At 30.3% G+C, this 22293-nt stretch overlaps 1 protein-coding gene across 2 annotated transcripts in view; it reads right to left on the bottom strand.

Moving 5' to 3' along the window:
- Nucleotides 1-11776: 11776 nt before the first annotated feature.
- The window catches only part of LOC126722948 (uncharacterized), a 57539-nt gene continuing 47022 nt past the window's right edge, over nt 11777-22293 (bottom strand). Inside the window, exons 1-6 of one of the 2 annotated variants that reach the window (XM_050426113.1) lie at nt 17439-17504; nt 13268-13397; nt 13014-13183; nt 12416-12701; nt 12136-12299; nt 11777-12017 (exon numbers count right to left, since the gene is read on the bottom strand). In XM_050426113.1, coding sequence (XP_050282070.1) covers nt 11869-12017; nt 12136-12299; nt 12416-12701; nt 13014-13183; nt 13268-13397; nt 17439-17472 — 933 coding nt within the window. In that variant the 5' untranslated portion in view covers nt 17473-17504 and the 3' untranslated portion in view covers nt 11777-11868. Of the gene's footprint in view, nt 12018-12135; nt 12300-12415; nt 12702-13013; nt 13184-13267; nt 13398-17438; nt 17505-22293 lie in introns of those variants that run through there. The other variant, XM_050426114.1, reaches the window with a different exon arrangement.

Genomic DNA, 22293 nt, shown 5'->3' with positions numbered 1-22293 from the left:
TAAAGACACAGTAGTTTCTACAGAGAGAAAGATGAACTAGAGCAATTTCTGCTTCCGGTCACAATATGCGTGTATTATGTTTTCAACACCTTGCATCACTTGTGACGACTCTTAAAATAATCCTTATATATGGCTAGGGTTGTGAGAAAAGAAATCCTACACAAATAATCAAGGATATGCGTGTAATCAGATCTGGAATTTTTGATTTCGTAATTCTTGATAGATACAACTTATGTCGAACTTCTGTCAAGCTTCAGCAATAATTCTCGATAAAAAAGGATTCTATCGAGATTTTTGTCGAGTTTTAATGAGCAGCACATTCTTCACTTGTTTCTTGGTCAAATTTGCATGGCTTCAGTACTTAACTTGAACACTTATTTCTTGAAGTACTAAATTTATCCTAGATCTACTCAATTACAAGTAAAGTACATTTTGTCAAAGAATTAGCCAATTACATCAAATATGTCCCTAACATTTTCCAAAAAAATTGTACGATTTCTCTATTTTAAATCCTATATCAATTAGGTTATGTTCCATCTACTTTGCATGGGCAAAAATCATTTATTATATCCAATGAATCTAAGATAACAGATGTAATGCCATCACGAAAGGTAGGTACAATCTAGATGCAATTTGTAACACTAAGAAGGAAAGGTAAGGAAATTTGTGTTATTAATAGGTTAGTGATTCTCATACTTATTTTTTTAATAGGAATTGAAAGCTAATTCTTAGTACTTCTGAAATAGTGTTGTTTTTCATTTTGGAGTCAAATGTTGTTGTTTTTCATTAGGGAGTCAAATCTCTCAAAGGATTGATGAAATACATGTTCCATTTACTTTCTTTTATATAGTTTTAGATCTATTATTTTATTTTTATTTCAATTTTATCATAGGAAACTCTTAAATTGACAATTAAATTTAAAGGTTGTATAATATACAATTCTATTTTTAATTTAGTTTAATTTTCCTTCTAATTTATATTTTCAATTTAGCTATTGTTATATGTTTCATTCCATTTGTTATATGTTGTAATTAATACATTTTTTTTTTTTTTTCATAGGTGATTCCAAGCAAGCATCCTACAAAATTGTTGAAGACTCCTAAATTGACATACAATTCAAAGGTTGCAATCTATGTTATTCTATTTTTTAAACTTAGATTTTAATTTCTTTCTGATTTGTATTTTCAATTTTAGTTATTGCTATATATATATATATATATATGTTATTTTATATTTTCTTTTCTTTTTCAGTATTGTCGTAGGAGATTCCATGGATTCTAAGATGGTTGAAGACTATTGACAATCAATCTCAATGTTGTAAAGAAAAGGTTGTATAGGCTTTTAAGGTAGATTCCCATTTTATCTCAATATCATTTTTTAACTCAATTTTAATATTCGTCATTTGTTCTCCCATGTTTGCGGAAAGGGTAATGCTATGGCTAATAAGTTAGCCAAATTTGCTAAGTATCTTGTTGTTCCCCAAGTTTGGTTGGAGGACATCCCTAGTGATGTTGACTCTTTTGTATTGATTGAGAGTAGTTTTGCTGTGATTTGAATAAAATTCTTGACTAGTTTCTCAAAAAGAAGAGATCATACACAGCGACCAAAATATTTTTCATAGTTTTAGTTTATTAAAAAAAATTTAAATAATAATAATAAAACCTGAATTAGGATCCAATTAATTGGCTAAAAAATATTTAAAGAGCAAACCCATATTTAGGGCTTATGGTAAATTGGTACTAAAATTAATCATCTTTAAAAAAAATGGTACAAAAACTAAATTAGGGAAAATTATTGAATACTCTGGGAGTACTATAAATGCGTACTCCTCCCTCTCATATGAATTATGGGTCCCACTATAAATTTAACTAGTCGCTAACCCGTGCGATGCACGGGTAAACTATTAGAAAATAATAAAGCATGCATATATTAAAAGACAATTTAAGTTCATGTGTGCTTGCAAGGGATACATACCTAAATAGTTTTTGCGGTAGAAATAAAAGTCTTATCTTTGAGATAAAGAACTGATGTAAACAAACTAACCTTACATAAAACAAATTAAAAAAAAAAAAAAAAAAACATAAAACTGATGTCACGGGAAATTCAGCCATATAGTAGTAATATATAAATCTCTTAAAACCTAAACCTAAACCTAAATGTAAGGACTAAATATTTATGCACCTTCTCTTGCTTTCCTGATGTATTTGGTTAAAAACATAAAACTGATGTCACGGGAAATTTAGCCACATAGTAGTAATATATAAATCTCTTAAAACCTAAACCTAAACCTAAACGTAAGGACTAAATATATAAACAAACTAACCTTATAAAAGCTGAACTTTATAAGGTAAAATCTATACCGTGAGTTGTAGATCTTGAATGCTATACCGTGCGTTTAGGGCTTCCTACATCTGGAGAGAGAGAGAGTTTGCAAAAACCAAAGAAAATCTCTCTATAGCTTAAGAAACACAATATAATAAAATCAAAGAGATAAAATTTTTCAGATGACAAAATATTATAGATAATTTAAAAGAATTTTGGTTTAATTCTTGAACATCGCAACTCCATAAAATTCATACTAATAATAATATTTTATGATAGCGCAGTTAGAATTTTGGTTTAATTCTTGAACACTGAATTGGAAATTGATTATATGAGTATTCAATGGTGAACAAAGTACTATGTATTAATTAATATATAAACAAAACTAACCTTACAAAAGCTGAACTTTATAAGTTAAAATCTATACCGTGCATTGTAGATCTTGAATGCTTTAGGGCTTCCTACGAGCTGAACTTTATAAGCTAAAATCTATACCGTGCATTGTAGATCTTGAATGCTTTAGGGCTTCCTACGTCTGGAGAGAGAGAGAGTTTGTAGAAATCGTGACTTTATATTTCTTAACTTGAGAGAGGGGTAAGGTTGCTAGGGTTTTGAGTTATAATTTTTATTTATTTTTTATTTTTTAAATATTGTACTGACGTGGAAAATTGTGGTGCCAGCAAAGGCTTCGGTTTTATATATATATATATATATATATATAGATTAGTGGGACTCATAGTTATGTGAGAGGGAGGAATACACATTTATGGTACTTTAGGAGTATTCAATAATTATCCTTAAACTAGTAGCTGCAAGCCTATTAGTTTGGGCTAAAAGATAGGTAAAAGGCTAAATAATCAATTGCAAACCATTAATTTGTGCAATTAGCTCTTTTAATTTGTGGCAGATATACTTGTAACCCGTTTAGATCTGACTCATCCACCTACTAGTTACTCATATTTTTCCTAACGCTTACTATGTCTGTTTATTAAGTTCTTAAGTTATCTATGGAAAAAATTATCACTATTAGCAATAGGGGTGTTCACCAAACCGCACAAATCGCACAAAACTGCCTGTAAAATGGCATAATCGCACCGTACCGCAAATAACAGTGCACTGCACCACAAGTAACAGTGTACTGCACCACACTACACCGCATGGTGCAATGTGATTTGCAATTTTATTATAAGAAAACTGCCCAAACCGCACCGCAATGCACTCTCTTTATATATTAATGTATTTATTTATTTTTAATATTAAATATATTATTAATAGTTTAATGACCCTAGTTTTCAAAAAAAAAAAAATGATAACCCTAGCAAGTGTTGACTAGGAAATCCAACCAAAAAAAAAAAAAAAAACTAACTCAATAGTTTAAAACCTAGCCTAAAACAAAGGGAAAAATTTGTTTTGGGCTGGGTAGGAAAAGCCCAAAACTTGAAAAATATATTGACTTCAAATTGTTCAAACCGTATCTTATACACTGTATTACACATGTGACCGCAAAAATGAGGTGCAGTGTAGTTATGGTTTTGGCCAAACTCTAAACCGCACTACATCACACATGTGACTACAAAAATAACGTATAGTATAGTTATAGTTTTAGCTAAATTGCATTGCAAAGTGCGATGCTAAATATGGTCCAAAACCGCATCGCACTGCAAATACCCCTTAACAACGTATTTATTTTCATTGATAATTTGATAGTAACATATTAGTGATGATGCTGTAAAACTTTTCTTAACCACCGAGCATTTTTGGTGTAGTGGTCATTACACAAGTATAAGTGTTTATGGGGTGTAGGGGGTAAGGACCCGAGTTCAAGTCTCTAGGAAGGAGTTTCACAGACACATACACTTAGATTAAGTTAGAGTAGAATTTCTATCTTATAAAAAAAAATATATATATATATATATATATATATACATACTAATATAATAAAAGCGGACAATGACATGTCATTTATTTCCTTTATTTGGTGTGATTTAAATAAACTATACAGCATACCATAATTAGTACATATAAATTTCATTTATGATGTGTTTGTCATATATAAATATATTTCTTAAAATACATTAAATAATTTACTGTCAGTTTTATCCTTTTTTTTTTCTTTTTTTTTTCTTTTTTAAGGAGTAAGTTTTATCCTAGTTATACCCAAATTGATATGCCCTTGAATATCCACAATGCACAATGGGCTACTTAAATGGCCATTCATTTCTTTTTTTTTTTTTTTTTTCTTTCCTATTTCATTATCCATTTTGTTGTCAGAATTATTACCTAATTGAATTGATGCAATGAGGATTACAATTATGTAAAGACTATTAATTTATTATATGACAGTTTTTGGTAGTCCAAGTTGTTGGGAAAAAATCCTAATCCCCTCAATGTCTAAGTGTGAATTAAAATATATAACTACTAAGCAATAGCAATATTATAGAAACAAAAAAAATTCAGCAAGCACCGCATAAACACAATCACACAAGAATATCAAATCTTACGTGGAAAACCCTTCGGTATAGAGGGAAAAACCACGGGACAGCTCTGAAAAATATCCACTATGAAATAGAGATTACAATTATCAAGTTTATGCTAAACTTGAGTCCACAATAAATTGGATATACAATAAATAAATTTCAAGGAGTAAATGCAATCTCACCACAAAGTCAGTAGCAAAAGCTTCCTCTGAATACTCAAACTCTTCATGATTGTAACACTCAAAAACTCTATGAGAACTCTATCAATTTATCTTCCTTGTGTGTAACTTGAGCAAAGAAAAAATGTCTCATTTTTCTTTTTCACTCTCTCATACTCTCGCTATATTTTTCTCTATCTCTTCGGATTGCACCTCCTGAAGCTCTCACTTGTGTTTTTCTCACAATGGCCGAATGGCTCTCTCTTGCTTCAGCTCTTCACCGTGTGTTTCTCTTTGTCACACCCTCTGGCCGAATGGCCTTTTTTTCTTTCTTTTCTTTTTCTTTAGCGTGTACAACACACCTAGGATCACTTCTCATTAAGAGAAGTCAGACTTCTAAAAAGTCTTGGTCATTTCTCAATAAATGAGAAAGCTGAATTTGAAGACTCTTGGAACAAGCTCATAAATGAGATTTGACAAAATGTGTGTGCTGGAATTCAAAGGGTGTCACGTGCACCCAACACAAGTAAACAAAATGTTTTTGGTAAAAATATTTATGACAATTACTCTACTCTTTAGACTTTTTTTTTTTTTTTTGAATTTAACCATTTTATTTCTTATTTAATAAAGTACTGTTACCCATAGATTCTTCAATTTCCCCTTCCTTTATCAAGGTGATGCCTTTTAGGAATTAATCCTCACTACCCACAGTACATCTAATATTCACCCACAATTATTAGAAGTTTAGAACCAACCATTGATATTATTTTCGTGAAAAAAAAAATTGATATTCTCCATAATGCTTTCATTTTGATATAAATAGACCAAGCTCAAGTAGAAATTTAAAAGAGGCATTCTTGCAATTGAATATACATACCTTTTACCAAAAAAAAAAATATATATATATATATATATATACCTTCTTCAAATCCTCGTTTCTTTTGCCATCAAATTCTACGTGAAGTTGTTATGGAACCAAAAATAGTGAAGGAGAGATGGTTTTTATTAGGGTTAAGGAGGAGAACAAGTTCACGGTGGTGTGTGACAATGAGTTTAAGGTTCCATGTCAGAATGAATAGTAGGAAGACATTGTTTTTTTTTTTTTTTTTGGGGGTAAGTCTTTTTAGCTGCTCTAAGGCATCCATATTTGTCCATTACAAAACTATTTTTTTATTTGGGAACAACAGTCATAAACTCATAATTATTATGGAAATACTAAATAAACCTGCCAAGATGAATTTGGTAACTATTATTTTAATTTTTTTCTTTTAAAAAAAAGAACCATTTTTGGTAGAAATTATTGTCCAAGCATGCATTAAATGACTTCCTAAAAAAATTATATTATAATAATGATAACTACGGGTTACTCGAGAAAAATTCAATCATAACCCTGAATTTTCTTCTTAAAATACATTAAATAATTTACTATCAGTTTTATGCTACTCACACCCAAATTGACATGCCCTTAAATATCCACAATTAGCTACTTACCATGTAAGGTATTCTCTCTCGATCTCAAATTGCTATATCAAATATTGTTTGATCAAGATGTAATAATTTTCGTTCTTATCTAAAATTTTGGTAATGCGAGGTGCAGATTCAAAGATTGATTTGAATTTAAATTTGAGATCTTTCATCTAAATATTGTTTTTTCTTTATTTTATTAATGTACAGGTTATGTGATTAGGATATAAGCACGATGATTCCCGCCAAATGAAGACAATTGGTGAAAGAGCCAGCACACAAATGACCAATTGGTACAAATTAATGTCCTACTATTTAAAGAAGCAATGGATGCTCCAAAAAATTCAATCAAAATCCTTTAATTTCTTCTTTAATCTCTCTCACTCCGAAATTCATAATTTTGTTTCTTTGTATTTAACGCATTGAAGCTATTCTCTCTCTATTTTTACTACTCTTGATTCCAATTTGTAAATATCTAATATTGTTTGATTAAGACATAGTAATTTTCCATTCTCATCTAAAATTTTGGTTCGTGTAAATTCATTTTGTTAGGTGTAGATTCAGCGGTTGATTTTTAATTGAATTTGAATTCTTTCATCTAAATATTTAAAGTAATGTGTAGGTTGTATGATTGGGAATGATGATTTCTGCCAAAGGAAAACAATTAGTAAAAAGAACTTACTGACGAAAGGCCAATATTTAAATGAACGATCGAGATATTGAATTGAAATGTAATTTCCTAATGTTCAATTTTAAATATTATGCAAAAAAAAAATTATGTATATATTGTGTGATTGAGCATAGCGATACTGATTAAAGGAAAATAATTGTTGAAAAGAACTTTTTTTTTTTTTTTTTTTTTTGAGAAACCCCTATCCTTAGGGAATATTATTAAGTAATGAACTGAAGGTCAAAATTGTAGACATCAATCGTGTCTGGAGGAACAGACTCCATCCAAACATCCAACGGATTAGGCACGGCTCTTCTGGCAAGTTTATGGGCCAGATAGTTACCTTGCCTCCTAATATGGTGAAAAGAAATACAACTAAAAAAAGAAGATAGAAACTTAATGTCTTGTAAAATATGCCCAAACTCAGATTGAGCCATATTGTTGCCATTGATGGAGTTAATAATAATTTCTGAGTCACCTTCAACTATCAAGCTGTGAAAACCCAACTCCTTTGCAAACCAGAGAGCTCGGCGCGCTGTTAGCACTTCCACCATCTCTATCGAAGCAGGCAGTGGAATTTATTGTGTTAGAGCAGCCATAACCAATCTGCTTTCATTACGGATTATAATACCTAGACCAGCAATGTTTTCTTCAGCAAAAAAGGCCCCATCAAAATTAACTTTGAGCAGACCTACCGGTGGAGGACGCCACCTTAAGGATCTAGCTTTTTGTGGGAGCTTCTCATGAGTGGGCCGAAGTTTATTGTATTCCAGGAGTGCCTCACGAGCCATGGAACTGATCTTAGCTAATGGAGCCGTGTCTTCCTGCATGCGTAACTTATTCCTACACATCCAAATCAAGGATGATGTCCAAGCAAATAAAGCAAAACGGGACAAGTCTTGTTGTGCAAGCAAAAAAAAAAATCCACAACAACCCACCACATTCACAAACCTCAAAACCCATCCCAAATCAAACAAACCCACAACCTAGCTCAAAATCTCATTCCTTATGCTCTCCGACAACGATTTCCTTGACGACCCTGCCACCAGAGTCCTTCCAGCGCATCCGCGAATATCGAATCGGAATCACCTTCTTCTTTGTACTCGCCAGAGTTGGTAAAGACGGAGACGGGATTATTGTCGATGCAGACAAAGACTCAGTCATTACCAAGTGAGTCATCGTAAATGGGATTGGACGAGGGCTGTGGACAAGAGAGAGAGAGAGAGAGAGAGAGAGAGAGAGAGAGAGAGAGAGAGAGAGAGAGAGAGAGAGAGAGAGAGAGATAATGACAGGGAAAAAAAAAGAGAGAGAGAGAGAAAGAGGTGCAGAGAAAGTGAACGGAAAAAAGAAAAAAGGAAAAAAAAAAAGAACTCGAAGCCATGTGGTGAAGATGCTGGAGCCATCTATTCCTTCATTGTCCAGTTGCTCTGGAGTTGTGGGATATGGTTTTTGGTTTATTTGGAGTTTGTTGGGTTATGCCAATGTCTGTTGTTGAGCTTTTTGCTTGCTGGCAAGGTCGATTTGGTTGCTATCGCAATGGAGATATATGGATGGTTGTTCCTCATTATTTGATGTGGTGTATTTGGAAGGAAAGAAATAATAGGTGTTTTGAAGACAATAAGCGTTCTATGCCTAATTTCAAGCTTCTTTTTTTCAGAACCTTATTGGACTAGTTCTCAGTGTGGAGAAACCATCATTTTTTCTTCTTTTTTGGATTTTCTTGATTTATGTAATTTCTGTATGTGATATGTGCCCTGTATACTTTCTATGTACTTGGGTGTCTCTCTCTTTTCGTTATCAATAAATCCTATTACTTATCAAAAAAAAAAAAGAAAAAAAAAAGAAGAAAAAGGGAAGAGGGAGTGACAGGAGATAAGGAACAGGTGGAGGAAGAAAGAAGAAAAAAGTAAGAGAGAGAAGAAAGAAAAGTAATAAAAGAAGAGAGGAAATGAATAAAAAAATATTTTTTTTAGTACATCTGTTCGTATCGTTCCAAAGATGGAATGGTACTATTTACGTGTGTCAAAATTTATAGGATTTAGAACACCTTATGAGAAGGGTTTTTTGGTGTTTGGTGTGCCAAATGTCAAATATTTGGCATTTGGCACACCTAATGGTAATGCTCTTATTATTATTGCGTCAACATTGATCAAAACTAATATTTGTAGCACAAGAAAAAATAAAAGTAAATTTTATTATATAGCAATATTGACTACTATGCATTATACAATTGAGTGGGAAGACCATTAAGTATCACCAATTTGGTCTTTTAAGTGCACTTAATAATATCTCACATTCTAACATTTACAACTTACCTTTTCAACGGCAATCAAGTTTAGCTTCTTCTCACAAGAAAAAAAAAAGTTTAGCTACAAATTAAATAGAGGATTACATGAAATAATAATAAAAAAAATTCTTTATATAATAATAGATGATACTATTTAAAATAATTAATTTAAAAAAAATTACATCTACTTATAATATTTAAAATTTTATAAATTATTAAAAAAAAAAAAAAAAAAGAATCGTGTGAAGCACAGGTTAACAACTAGTATTGTCGATTTGGTAGTCATAATAAACCAATTGCCTATAAATTGCTTGTTAGGGCATGACATTTGGCTTACCCTTTCACTGATGATATACTTCCATATATATCGTAAAGTTCAATTATACATATTGTGGAGCTCTTCAAAAAATAAGAAGATAAAAAATCATCTCATTTATATATAGTTCTGGTTTTATATATTTTTTACGTTATAAAAATGTATTATTTCATAAATTTTTTATTGAATTATTGCATAATTTATTGATTGAATAGTAAAACACATTTTATTGATATCAAATTTGATGTGTATGATAAATATTGAAAGAATATTTGATTTAAAAATTTAATATAAAGATACTAAGGGATTTAATTTTAACAAAATTAATACTAGGTATAACTTGATTCAAAGTGTATACCAATTATGAGTATGATAAAATATCAAATCTATAATAAATTATGAAATAGTATTACATTGAAATAAAGTTATATCATATAAAAGATGAACTTAACTTTTATAAATACACACTTATTAGTTATTATGTACTACTGAGATGATTTAGAGCATACATGTATACATACATAATTACATAATATATATATGCACACACACACACATTTATATACATACATGTGTGTATTTATGTATATAAATTGCTAGCTAAAGACCAAATTTCCTTCATTGTTGATTTGGTAGCCATAATAAACCAATTGCCTATAAATTGCTTGTTAGGGCATGACATTTGGCTTACCCTTTCACTAATAATATACTTCCATATACATCGTGGAGTTCAATTATACATATTGTGGAGCTCTTCAAAAAATAAGAAGATAAAAAATCATCTCATTTACATATAGTTCGGGTTTTATATTTTTTGCATTATAAAAATATATTATTGATTAATTTTTTTATTGAATTATTTCATAATATATTGATTGAATAGTAAAACACATTTGATTGATATCAAATTTGATGTATATGATAAATATTGAAAGAATATTTGATTTAAAAATTTAATATAAAGAAACTAAGAGATTTAATTTTAACAAAATTAATACCGGGTATAACTTGAGTCAAAGCGTATACCAATTATGAGTATGATAAAATATTAAATCTATAATAACTTATGAAATATTATTACATTGAAATAAAATTATATCATATAAAAGATGAACTTAACTTTTATATATACACACTTATTAGTTATTATGTACTACTGAGATGATTTAGAGCATACATGTATACATACATAATTACATAATATATGTGTGTGTGTGTGTGTGTGCGCACATTTATATACATACATGTGTGTATTTATGTATATAAGTTGCTAGCTAAAGACCAAATTTCCTTCATTGTTGATTTGGTAGCCATAATAAACCAATTGCCTATAAATTACTTGTTAGGGCATGACATTTGGCTTACCCTTTCACTGATGACATACTTCCATATACACCGTGGAGTTCAATTATACATATTGTGGAGCTCTTCAAAAAAATAAGAAGATAAAAAATCATCCCATTTATATAGAGTTCTGGTTTTATATTTTTTGTGTTATAAAAATTTATTATTGATTTTTTTATTGAATTATTGCATAATTTATTGATTGAATAGTAAAACACATTTGATTGATATAAAATTTGATATGTATGATAAATATTGAAAGAATATTTGATTTAAAAATTTAATATAAAGATACTAAGAGATTTAATTTTAACAAAATTAATACCGGGTATAATTTGAGTCAAAGCGTATACCAATTATAAGTATGATAAAATATTAAATCTATAATTTTATGAAATAGTATTACATTGAAATAAAATCATATCCTATAAAAATGAACTTAACTTTTATAAATACACACTTATTAGTTATTAAATACTACTAAGATGATTTAGAGAATACATACATACATGTATGCATACATACATAATTACATAATATAAATAAATAAATAAATAAATATATATATATATATATATATGCACACACACATTTATATACATAAATGTGTGTATTTATGTATACAAAGCGCATGCGCGCATGTGAGTGCATGCACAAGTTTCGAAATAAAGAAGACAAATTTAAACTTTTTTAATATTGACATCTTTGTAATTACAATAATAATAATAATCCCATAACCTCCCCAAGTGAAATTCCAGGATAAAGATGCGTTTTTACAATATTTAAAGTATAATTTTTGCTATAATTTCTTAGACAACCATTTTAGGGAATCACTTAACATTAGACATAACTATTATTTCTCCTTCTACAACTAAAGCATCATTCATAAGAAGTCCCTTGGATGCATCTTGGAGATCCTTAAGAGGCATAAAGTGTGGGAAACCCCATTCATTTGAAGAGGTAGTGAACCAATGTTTTTCTGTAAGAAACAAAACGAGACAAAAAAAATTAAGACAAAAATTACACAGGAACAAAACAAGGTGAAAGAGAACGGGAGGCATGTGTGTGTGCATACACACACATATAGGTATACATACCTGTTTTTTCCACGTGATTTTCCATGTTAATTTGGTCCTTTATACGTATCTTAAATTCTGCAAAAATTTTTTGCTCAGGTAGAACACAATCACAGCAAAAGAGGCAGAGAGATATTGTTTTGATTTCTCCATTATAAATCCCTTTGGGATAAACCAGTAATTTCCTGCATGGATTCAATAAAAAGAGTTAAAAACAATAGGTTTTAAGTTTCAAAAAGGAAACTTTCCTTTTTTTGTTTACAACAATAAAAGTTCAACTTATAATAATAAAAATTAATACCATTTCACATCGCCAACTTGAAATATTCTAGAATAATATGTCACTTTATCTAGTGATGAAAAGTTTTCAATCTTCCAAGTCATAGTACGGTTAAGGGGCTCTCTTATCATAGTAAGAAACTCCCGTTTGGCATTGCGTTCATGAACAAAAAGCTCAGCACCAAATACGCAACAATCATTGACAAGATATCCTTGAGAAAGATCTTCGAAAGATTTAAGGTCTAGAAATTTGTGAAAACCCCATTCAGTCTTGATATCATGGAATCTTCTAACTACCCCATCAAAATCTACACACACAAAAAAAGATATGTTAGATTAGTTTTTAAGAGAATTTAAAATTTTAAATGGTATCAGAATAAAAAGTCCTAAGTTTAAATTTTCCCAGTGACCTCCTCATATTCTATTTAAATTTTCACGTGTTGAGTCCCTACTCAATAGTAGTTTAGGTGTCCAACATGTGAATAAATTTACCATCTCCTATCGTTTAAGTTTATGAGAAAATCAGTAATTTAATAACTTATACCAAAATGCAATCATAAAAGATGAATATGCATGTGTGTATATATATATAAACTATGAGAAACTATGAGAGAGCAAACCTTGAATGGTCAAGAACTTGTCTTGTATTTGATCGAACAGGAACAATTTGAAGCTGACATAAATTTCCCAGCCAAGAGTGTACTTTTCGGTGTCAACAATTGCCAAGTAAATTGAGATGTGACCACTTCCATTCATTTTCTCATTTCCTTTTGGATAAATAGACAACCTCCTGCAAAATAAAACTCACTACATTAGAAGTAAACATTTATAATTGAATAGAAAAAACAAGAATTAGAATTATATTAGAGCCCACCATTTGTATCCTTTGGCTTCAAAGACACTAGAGTCATACTTTTCCACCCCAGTATCACATAGTAAAGAGTATGACTGTATTTTAAGTAAGTAATGCGCTGGACGAAAATGTCTTTTTGTTCTTTTGATTGCTGCAATACATTAGGAATATTTAAATACACTGTCTAATAACAATTGGGCAATGAGATATGGGTCAAGTTTGGCAATAGTTTCAATCAAGCAGTGCTAAAGCATAATCATCATAAATTAAGGGCAATGAAACTTAAAAAATGAATAAACAATATGTCATGATTGATGATACAACATATTTCCTTTGTATCACCCATCATGACATGCTATTGTTTTCATCCCTAAAATGGAACGTGTGGCTTTTCAAATATCATATTTTTTCAAGATTTAATTCAATTTTTACAAATAAACAAACTACGTTAAATATATTGATCTTCTCAAAAAAAGAAGAAGTTAAATATATTGATGACTTTGTTTTTTGAAAGGAATAAATTGATGAATTAAGCTCATCCAAAGGCCACCTTGACTTGAATATATTTTTTTAAATGTAACTATTAAAAAATGCTTAAACACCTTAAATAACAATTTGAGCCCATTAAAAATTAAATTCTACCTCTCCAAAAAATTGCGAGAAATGCTATGTTCACAATATTTTCGTAACATTTTTATTAGAAATCTTAAGAAGTAGGTTGCTACTGATGGATAAAAAAATAATTTCAGTGATATATTCAAATTAAAATTATTAAAAACTTACCACCTAGGCTTTGTTGTGTAAGTTTTGCAAAAATTTTGTGAACGTATCACTTCTAAAAAATTTCCCAAACAAACAAATTAACCTAAAAGCCCAAACCAAATGTTTAATTGTGATTTTTTAAATTGTGTTTTCAAATGGCATATTTTGAGATTGCTATTTTTTATTTAAAAAATGCACACTTTTCAAATAGTTAGTCTATTAGTGCTTGCTTTAGTCTTTAGCCGAATTTGTTGGATTTATGTGATATATTTTTTCAAAAAGATAGTACATTTTGTTTATATTATTACTTATTTAGGCAATATGTCTGTAATTGAATGAGAGATTAGTAGTTTAATAATTGCTTAATTGTGTACATTGAAATAAATGTAGTTAATAACATTGATAGTGAAGCTATCATATCATTCAATGATTTCAAAATATAAAAACTTGTAAAGGAAATTTTAATACTTTATGTATTTGGGCTTTTTTTTTTTTTTTTTGTGATGTTAATATATTCAAGTTTTATTTTTATTAAAATTTTAATTAATTTAAGTTTTTTAATAACTACCCTAAAAAAAATTCCTAAAGCTGCCACTTATTACATCTCTCACGTTTTAAATTATTTATTCCGTTGTCCTCTTAGTCTATCCATGTTTGTAAAATATAGACTTTAAGTTTTTTGGAGTTTAAAATTATACATAAAATATGTTATCAAACATTAAATACATTATCAAACAGTAAATAACATTGATTAGTCAAAACAAAATTTGACAAGTTTGTTAATAATAAAGAAAACTTGTAATTTTTTTTTTTTTTTTTTGAGAAACAAGAAAACTTGTAATCTAATGTTGATAATTTAAAATATTACTATTAAATAATATAGCATTAAGAAAGAGTCATACCAAATATAAATATTTATATTTATATGCGGTGCAATACATTTATACAAAATATTTATTAAATCAAATTGAACCGTTTTCATTAATAAGCCCATATTAACTCCACGTATTAAAGAAAATTAGGGGATGGAAATCTTGATTAATAATTGTTCAAGCATAGACATACTCTACAATGAAAATGTATCGAACGTAGATCCCATTTGTTTATGAAAAAAAGGAGAAGGAAAAGGAAAATTTTTCCTCATTTTTGGACATTTGAGGTGGTTGAGATTTTTTTTTTTTTGGTGAGATGGTTGAGAAACTTGACTAAACAAAAATATTTTTTGGTCATTAAGAAATACACTATCTTTAAGGTTGATAATGCTGAAAATGTTTTACATCCCAAAATTAGCTTAAAACGTTTTCAACCTTGGGAGATAGAACTTCATTTCTCATGAATCTAAAGCCCCTCTTATATCTTAAGAGAACAAACCTCTTAAAACCTACGTGGAGAAAATAATAACTCATAATCTCTAAAGTCATGAAAACATTCTTGAAATCTTCCAAATGACCAAAACACCATGAAAGCATCCAAAGTGAGAAATACTTCAAAAATTTGTAAATAATCAATATACCCCTAAAAACTTGAAAATGACTGAAATATCTTATAACCTCCAAAATGATAGAAATGGCCTAAAAATTTCTAAGATGACTAAAATATACTCAAAACCTTGCATAAAACATTTATAATGATTGAAATGCACAAAAAACTTCTATAATGACCAAAATACCTTAGAAAAACTTCTAAAGTAACAAAATTACTCTCAAAACATTCCCAACGTTTTCAAGATGACTAAAATACCCTTAAACCCTCACCTAAAACCTTTATAATAAAATGCTCTCATAAGTTCAAAAATGACCAAAATGCCATAGAAATATCTAATGTGATAAAAATACCCTCAAAATTTTAAAGACCAAAATATCTTTAAAACTTCTATTATTATTGAAAACTTCTAATAGTAGAAGTAACAAAAATACTCTCAAAATGCTCCTAACGTTTTAAGACGACTGGAACACCCTTAAACCCTCACCTAAAACCTTTATAATGATCAAAATTCTCTCATCATAAGTTCTAAAATAGCCAAAAATGTCACGGAAATATTTAATGTGATAAAAATACCCTCAAAATTTTAAAGACCAAAATATCTTAAAAACTTCTACTATTATTGAAAATTCCTTAAAACCATCAACTAAAAAAAATTGAAATGATGAAAATAGTAGCTCTTCAAAAATTCAAATAACCATGATATGCCTCAAAATTATGAAAAAACACCTTCAAAAGTTTAAAATTTGCTCAAAAACAACTTTCATATAGTTTTTTTTTTTTTTTTTTTTTTCCTTCTTTCTCTATTGGGGAAAAAGAGGCCAATAGTAGTCCTTTTGTTGTTGTTAGTTTTTCTAAATTATTTTACTTATTTTTTTATTTTTTTTCTGTAGCACTCTTAGAGCATTAGTATTGGGGTGTAAAAACCTCCAAATTACTATTTTAGTCACCAAACCCATAAAAAAATCATGCTTCATCCGGGTTCCTATTTCATAAAAATTTGTAGCTGAGTTGCAAACTTGTTTAATATTTTTTATTTTTTCACCCGGGACCACATCTCAGTTTACTCTCTGAAGTCTGATATGTGATATCTCAGCCTCACCATCTCTCTCTGTCTCTCTCTCTCTCTCTCATCTCTTCCTCTCTCCCCACTCTCTGTTTTGTTCTCTCCTTGCTCTGTCTCGGTCCATCTCTCTCAGATCGGCGTGGAGGGTGTGGGTTTGTGGGGATCGGCGTCTGTGGTGGATTGTGGTCGAGGTTGAGGTGTGGGTCACGGTGGTTGCTGGGCTGTGGAATCGATGAATCGGTGGTTGGGTTATGGGAATCGGTGAGTGGGTTGTGTGGGTTTGGGTTTCGGTGGGTCATTAGGTGGTGGAGTCTGGTCTGTTTGGTGGTGGAGTCCGGTCTGTTTGGGTTTGTGGGTATGGATTTGGCAGTGGTGTTGGACTTTAGGTGGTGGTGGCTGCTGTGCTGTGGGTGATTTTTTTTTTTTTTTTTTTTGCTATTAGATTGATTTTTGGATTGGTTGTGGTTGTGATTGTGATTGTGGTGGCAGTGGAGATGGTTTTGGTTGTGGTAGAGGGTGGGTGTGGTGGTTGGCTATGGTTGGGGTGTGGTGTTTGATTGTGCTTATGTTTAGGTTGATTTTTGTTCTACATTAAACATTTTAAAGTGGTGTATTAAAATTTTTAAAAAATTAATGTGTAAAAATCTAGGAAAAATTTGATGTCGAGCTAGCTGTAGTTGAGATATCATTCCTTTTTTTTTTTTTTTTTAAGAGCAAATTTGAAATATTTTTTTATTCATTTGTTTGATGTGTTTGCACGGGGTTCAGGGAGTATGACAATCTTGATATTGTATTATTAGAATATTTAAATGAAATAAATAAGAAACAAAAATAATAGAGTCAAATAATAATCTTAGAAAGGGAAAGGGGAAGAGAACATACTGAGCTCATCGGCAAGGTTGGCCTGGGGGTCCATGACTTCAAATTTTGGTGTTTATTGTTTAGAAATCACTTTCTTAAAAACTACAATTTAATTTGCATTATTTATAGGGTAATCAATAGGATTGTCCTAAACAACAATGCCATGGCACTTTACACACGAAACCATAGGTGCGAATGTGATTGGTTGGTTGGAAGGAAAGAATAGAAAAGGAATTGAGAAGCAAGGGAAAAGAAGGATTGATGCCTATTTTGATTGGGTAGAAGAGGAGAATTGGAGAACTAGGTTACCTTTTGGGATCAACGTACGAAGAAACCATGGTAAAGACGTCAGTAAATAGTGTAAAAACAATTACTAGATGAGTTTCAAGAAGAAAAAAAAATTAAAAAAATCATTATTTTTGAGTTAGAGTAGTAAGCAAAAATGCATGAAGTTAATAAATAAAAAAAATTAATATCGAAAGAAATAAGAAAGCAATGTCGTTTTATTTATTAATATTTTTTTTCTTTCTCAAAAAAAAGAAAAAGAAAAAAACTAATAAATAAAACGACATTGCAAAACATGTCTATATACAAGATAGATTAATATATATATATATATATATACACACACACATATATATATACACTCCAAAACGTGTCTATTGAAATGTTATAACTCTTTAAATTAGATATACCAAAAAGTACTTTATGAAAGGTTATAACTCTTTGTATTAGATATATATTAAAGGTGCCTATTAAATGAAAATGTATCTATTGATTGAAAATGTGTTTATTGAATGAAAATGTGTCCATTGACTAAAAATGTACATACTGAATGAAAATGTGTCTATTGAAAGGTCACAATCCTTTAAGTATAAATAGTAGTTTATATTCATTTGATAACTTATTCTCAACTTCTTTTCTTTCATCTTTCTTAGAAACACAAGAAACTTGTAGGTCTTCTTTAAAATTGCTATTTATAGAATCTAATAAACTTGGTTGTATCCTAAGGATAAATTTGTGGGGCAAATATTGTCTAAAGATAACATTCAAGTGTATATCCAAGTCAATCAAATTTTCTATTTGTGTACTGGATCATTTTGTTATTTCTTTATATTACTCCTCTAAATTCCCAATAGTTTAGGCAATTGATTTTTTTGTATGTTTTTTTTCTTTTCTTTTTTGTCAAATATTGAAAAAGTCTAGGAATCAAGCCACACCAACGGTAGTAACAATAATACTAAACAATTTTTTCAAACGCCTTACGAGCGTTTTTCTTCTCAAATTTCTCATCTTTTCCCTACGCCTTACCGATGCTTTTCTTCTTAATGGAAGTTTTTTGTTTTAATATATACATCGTATGTGAAACGGTGAGAAGATAATGAAACTTAACGGGTAAAATGAAAAAAGGTCTCATTAAAGCTAAGGCAACCACACCAATGATGTTTTTATGAGTTATTCACTATGTTGTTTTTAGCATATATTAATATAAAAGCATTCTCAATGGGTTATGCAATATAAAAATAAATTCATTTTAGATGATGAATAATCATTCAATATGCACCACTCTTCAAATTTTTACATATTGCTACAATATCATCTATATTTAAAAGACATTATACAACAACATCTATATATATATATGATTTCCTCTCTCTCTCTCTCTCTCTCTCTCTCTCTCTCTCTCGTTGTAGTCGGATTGCAAGCATCATTGTTGTAGGATCATTGTCGTCGTCAATGCTAGTGTTGGTGGGTGGGTCATCATCGTCCATTCTCTCACTCTCCCTCCTCCATCCTCTTCCTCATTTTCTAGGCAGCACCTTTTAGATCTAAATTGTTGTGATGGTCGTCATGGCTGGGGTGGGTCATCAATGCTAGTGTTGTTGGGTTTCATTTTAGGTTTTGATGGCAACAATTTTGGTGGTTATTGTGGCTAAAGAGGATAGTTAGTGTTAGTGTGGGTTGTTGTTGGGTCAAAGGCGGATTTGGTTTTGGATTTTTGGGGCAGTGGTGGGTTTGGTCATGAGATGATGGTGTTTTGGGTTTAATTACTGTTATTGGTGTTAGTAGAAAATATATTATTTTAATTGGATGAACTGTAAAATTAAGAATGAGATGTATGGTGTGAGGTATCTAGTCTAAACCTTTCTTTTTCCTTTTATTTTATTTTCTACCTTTAAATCCTCCTGCTTGCTTTATTGCTTGTTATAATATGTTTTAATATGCCTCTCTTGGTTAAGTTTAAGTTTGCGTATGCTTAAAATGCATGTTAGGTTGTTAAAATTGTTGTTTTAAAGTTTTGCTCTGTTTCTGCATTTTTAGGTTTTTTGGGCGAGGATCTGCATACACATGATCTAGCTTGCGCACGCAAGCTTGATTATGCATTTGCATGCCTGTTTTAGCGTGCGTGATGCCGTTACCAAGAAACCCTATTTCTTTTGTTTGTTTGTTTTGTTTCTGCTTTCGCATGTTTGTTTGTTTAGCCTCTTTCTCCATGCTTTTATGCTTTCAATGCCTATGTTTCACATGTTTAATTGCTTGGTTTGGTATCACATGTTAGAGTTAGGGTTTGTTTAGTGTTTTCCTTATTTTGATGACATCCATTCATTCACATGTTCATGCACGAAAACCATGGGTGCTGTGTTGCTGCAAAGTAAGTAAAAGGTAAGTCATGCACTAGAAATGTTCATGCATTTGTGACATGATCTTGTGTTGATGTTAGAGGTGAATGTGAATGGTTGGATCTTTCCTCATGCTTATGTATCTGCTTTGATTTGATTGTATATATTGCTGCCTTGAGAATGCTTTGATGCCATGATAGATGTATGCTGGGGTTTGTAATGAGATGATAGATGTATGCTAGGGTTTGTGATGGATGCCATGATTAGATGTATGGTTAGGGTTTGGGATGATTGGGATGAATGATGCCATGTTGTATGCTTAGATGTATGCTAGTGTGTGTGTGAGTTAGAATACAAATGTTGAACATGTTTTTAATAAGGTTAAGATATAAGACACAATGATGGGAGGTCAACCTTAGGGTTGGGTGATCTTGGGTACCTAACACCTTCCTAATAGCATACCTAAACTCCGAACCCATACCTCTGGTAGTAAGATCAAAAGGTTCTTCCTCAAGTGGACGTTATATATATATATATATATATATATGGTTCCTAGACCATTGCAAAAACTAGGTGGCGACTCCAACCCCATCCCCCCTTGTGTTCACAGGTACTTGCAGATTTTTCTATGCTCGGTAATTCAATCTTTATCTATGCCTTTTCCTGTGTTGAGTGGAGATAGAATCTGCAAATTTTTAGGCTTGGGGCAACAAGTTTCTACACAGCCCTTTATTAAAGGAATAGTACCGAAGTGATGGAGTTAGGGAGTTTGGGAATACAAAAGTCTAGTAATTTGTCTAGGCTTTGAGAGGTCTGACAAGTTATCAGTTATCACATGCAAAAAAAAAAAAAAAAAAAAAAAAAATTGAAAAAAGGGGGGAAGAAAGGTGCTAATGTAATAGTGTCCAGGTGCCTTTGTTTTTTTTCTAGTATGATATAGTACTAATGTGGTGTTTGGTACGACGGAATTCACATTACTCCTGGCGTCCAAATTCCTGGGAGTGTGATTCCTTACAATCTGGATGCTTAGGAATGTAGTTATTCCTATGTTTGATTTCAGTAGGAATCTCTTAACACTCCTAGGAATGTGAGATGATAATGTTTGGTTTATCTCCAGGAATCTTAAATGAATTATTTATTTTTCCCATTCTATTCTTATATTTGAATGTGAAATATCAAGTCATTTAAAAAAAAAATCTTCCTTTAAATAAATAATGAAAAAAAAATATAAACTATTAATTATGACAAATTCATTAAAACTATAGTCTAACATTTCAAAATGACAAGTACAATACAAAAATAACTAGTACAATACAAAAATAACTATTTAAATTCTCAAATGCTTTATTCTTAATAATTTTTAAAAGACCTTCCAATAAATTTCAATTTCCAAAAATGCGCATAAAAATATGATGGGTTGTTAAAAAAAAAAAAAAAATCTACACATTTTGTATCGTTGTATAACAAACATCAAAAGCACCAGATAGGATACGAATTATTGACATGTACTGTAACATATGAATCTAGAAACAAAGCCATTAATCTATAATAATAAAAAAAATAAAAAATAAAAACCAGATGAAGCCACCAATCCGGATCTATATTTCTAGCAACTAAACAAAACCAAGATATGAGATATGAGATATGAATAGATACATTAACAAATTTCCATGAAAATAAATCTATTAATAATTTGTTGAGCAACACACACACAGCAGTAAAATTGAATATTTGGCAATAATGGAGAGTCCCCTTCAAACTCTTTTTTTTCCACACATGAAACCTAAATAGAACTTTGTTAAAGAATATATCAACAGAATTGTCTATCCTATTTATGTTGTTTTGGTGGAAAACGATAAAGACAAGGGAAAAGATATTGATGATTTGTTTTATATTTTATCTTAATTACTTAAATGATAAGGAAAAACGGTTAAAATTGTCAATTTATGAAAAATACAATTTCCTTTAAGCTTGGGAATCTGAATACCCACTTGTTTTCAAGGGAATCCACATTCCTACTAAGAAGGGCTTAAAGGGGAAATTCAGATTCCCCTAGTATCTGATTCCTTAGTGTGATTTGCAACTAAACATAGGAATCTTTAAACATTCCTAAGAATCCTAAAACATTACCCCATACCAAACGTCACATAAGAGTTTTAGCCTTATCTCTAGGGCATTAATGGTTGCAGAAAAATAAAGAAGATATATTAAGAATATGAGAATTTTTGGGTATGAAATATTAGTGGAAATTATTG

This window comes from Quercus robur, chromosome 4, assembly GCF_932294415.1.
Source record: "Quercus robur chromosome 4, dhQueRobu3.1, whole genome shotgun sequence".
NCBI classification, from domain to species: domain Eukaryota; kingdom Viridiplantae; phylum Streptophyta; class Magnoliopsida; order Fagales; family Fagaceae; genus Quercus; species Quercus robur.
The sequence above is the reverse complement of the archived record's forward strand: the minus strand, read 5'-3'. Positions and strand labels throughout refer to the sequence as shown.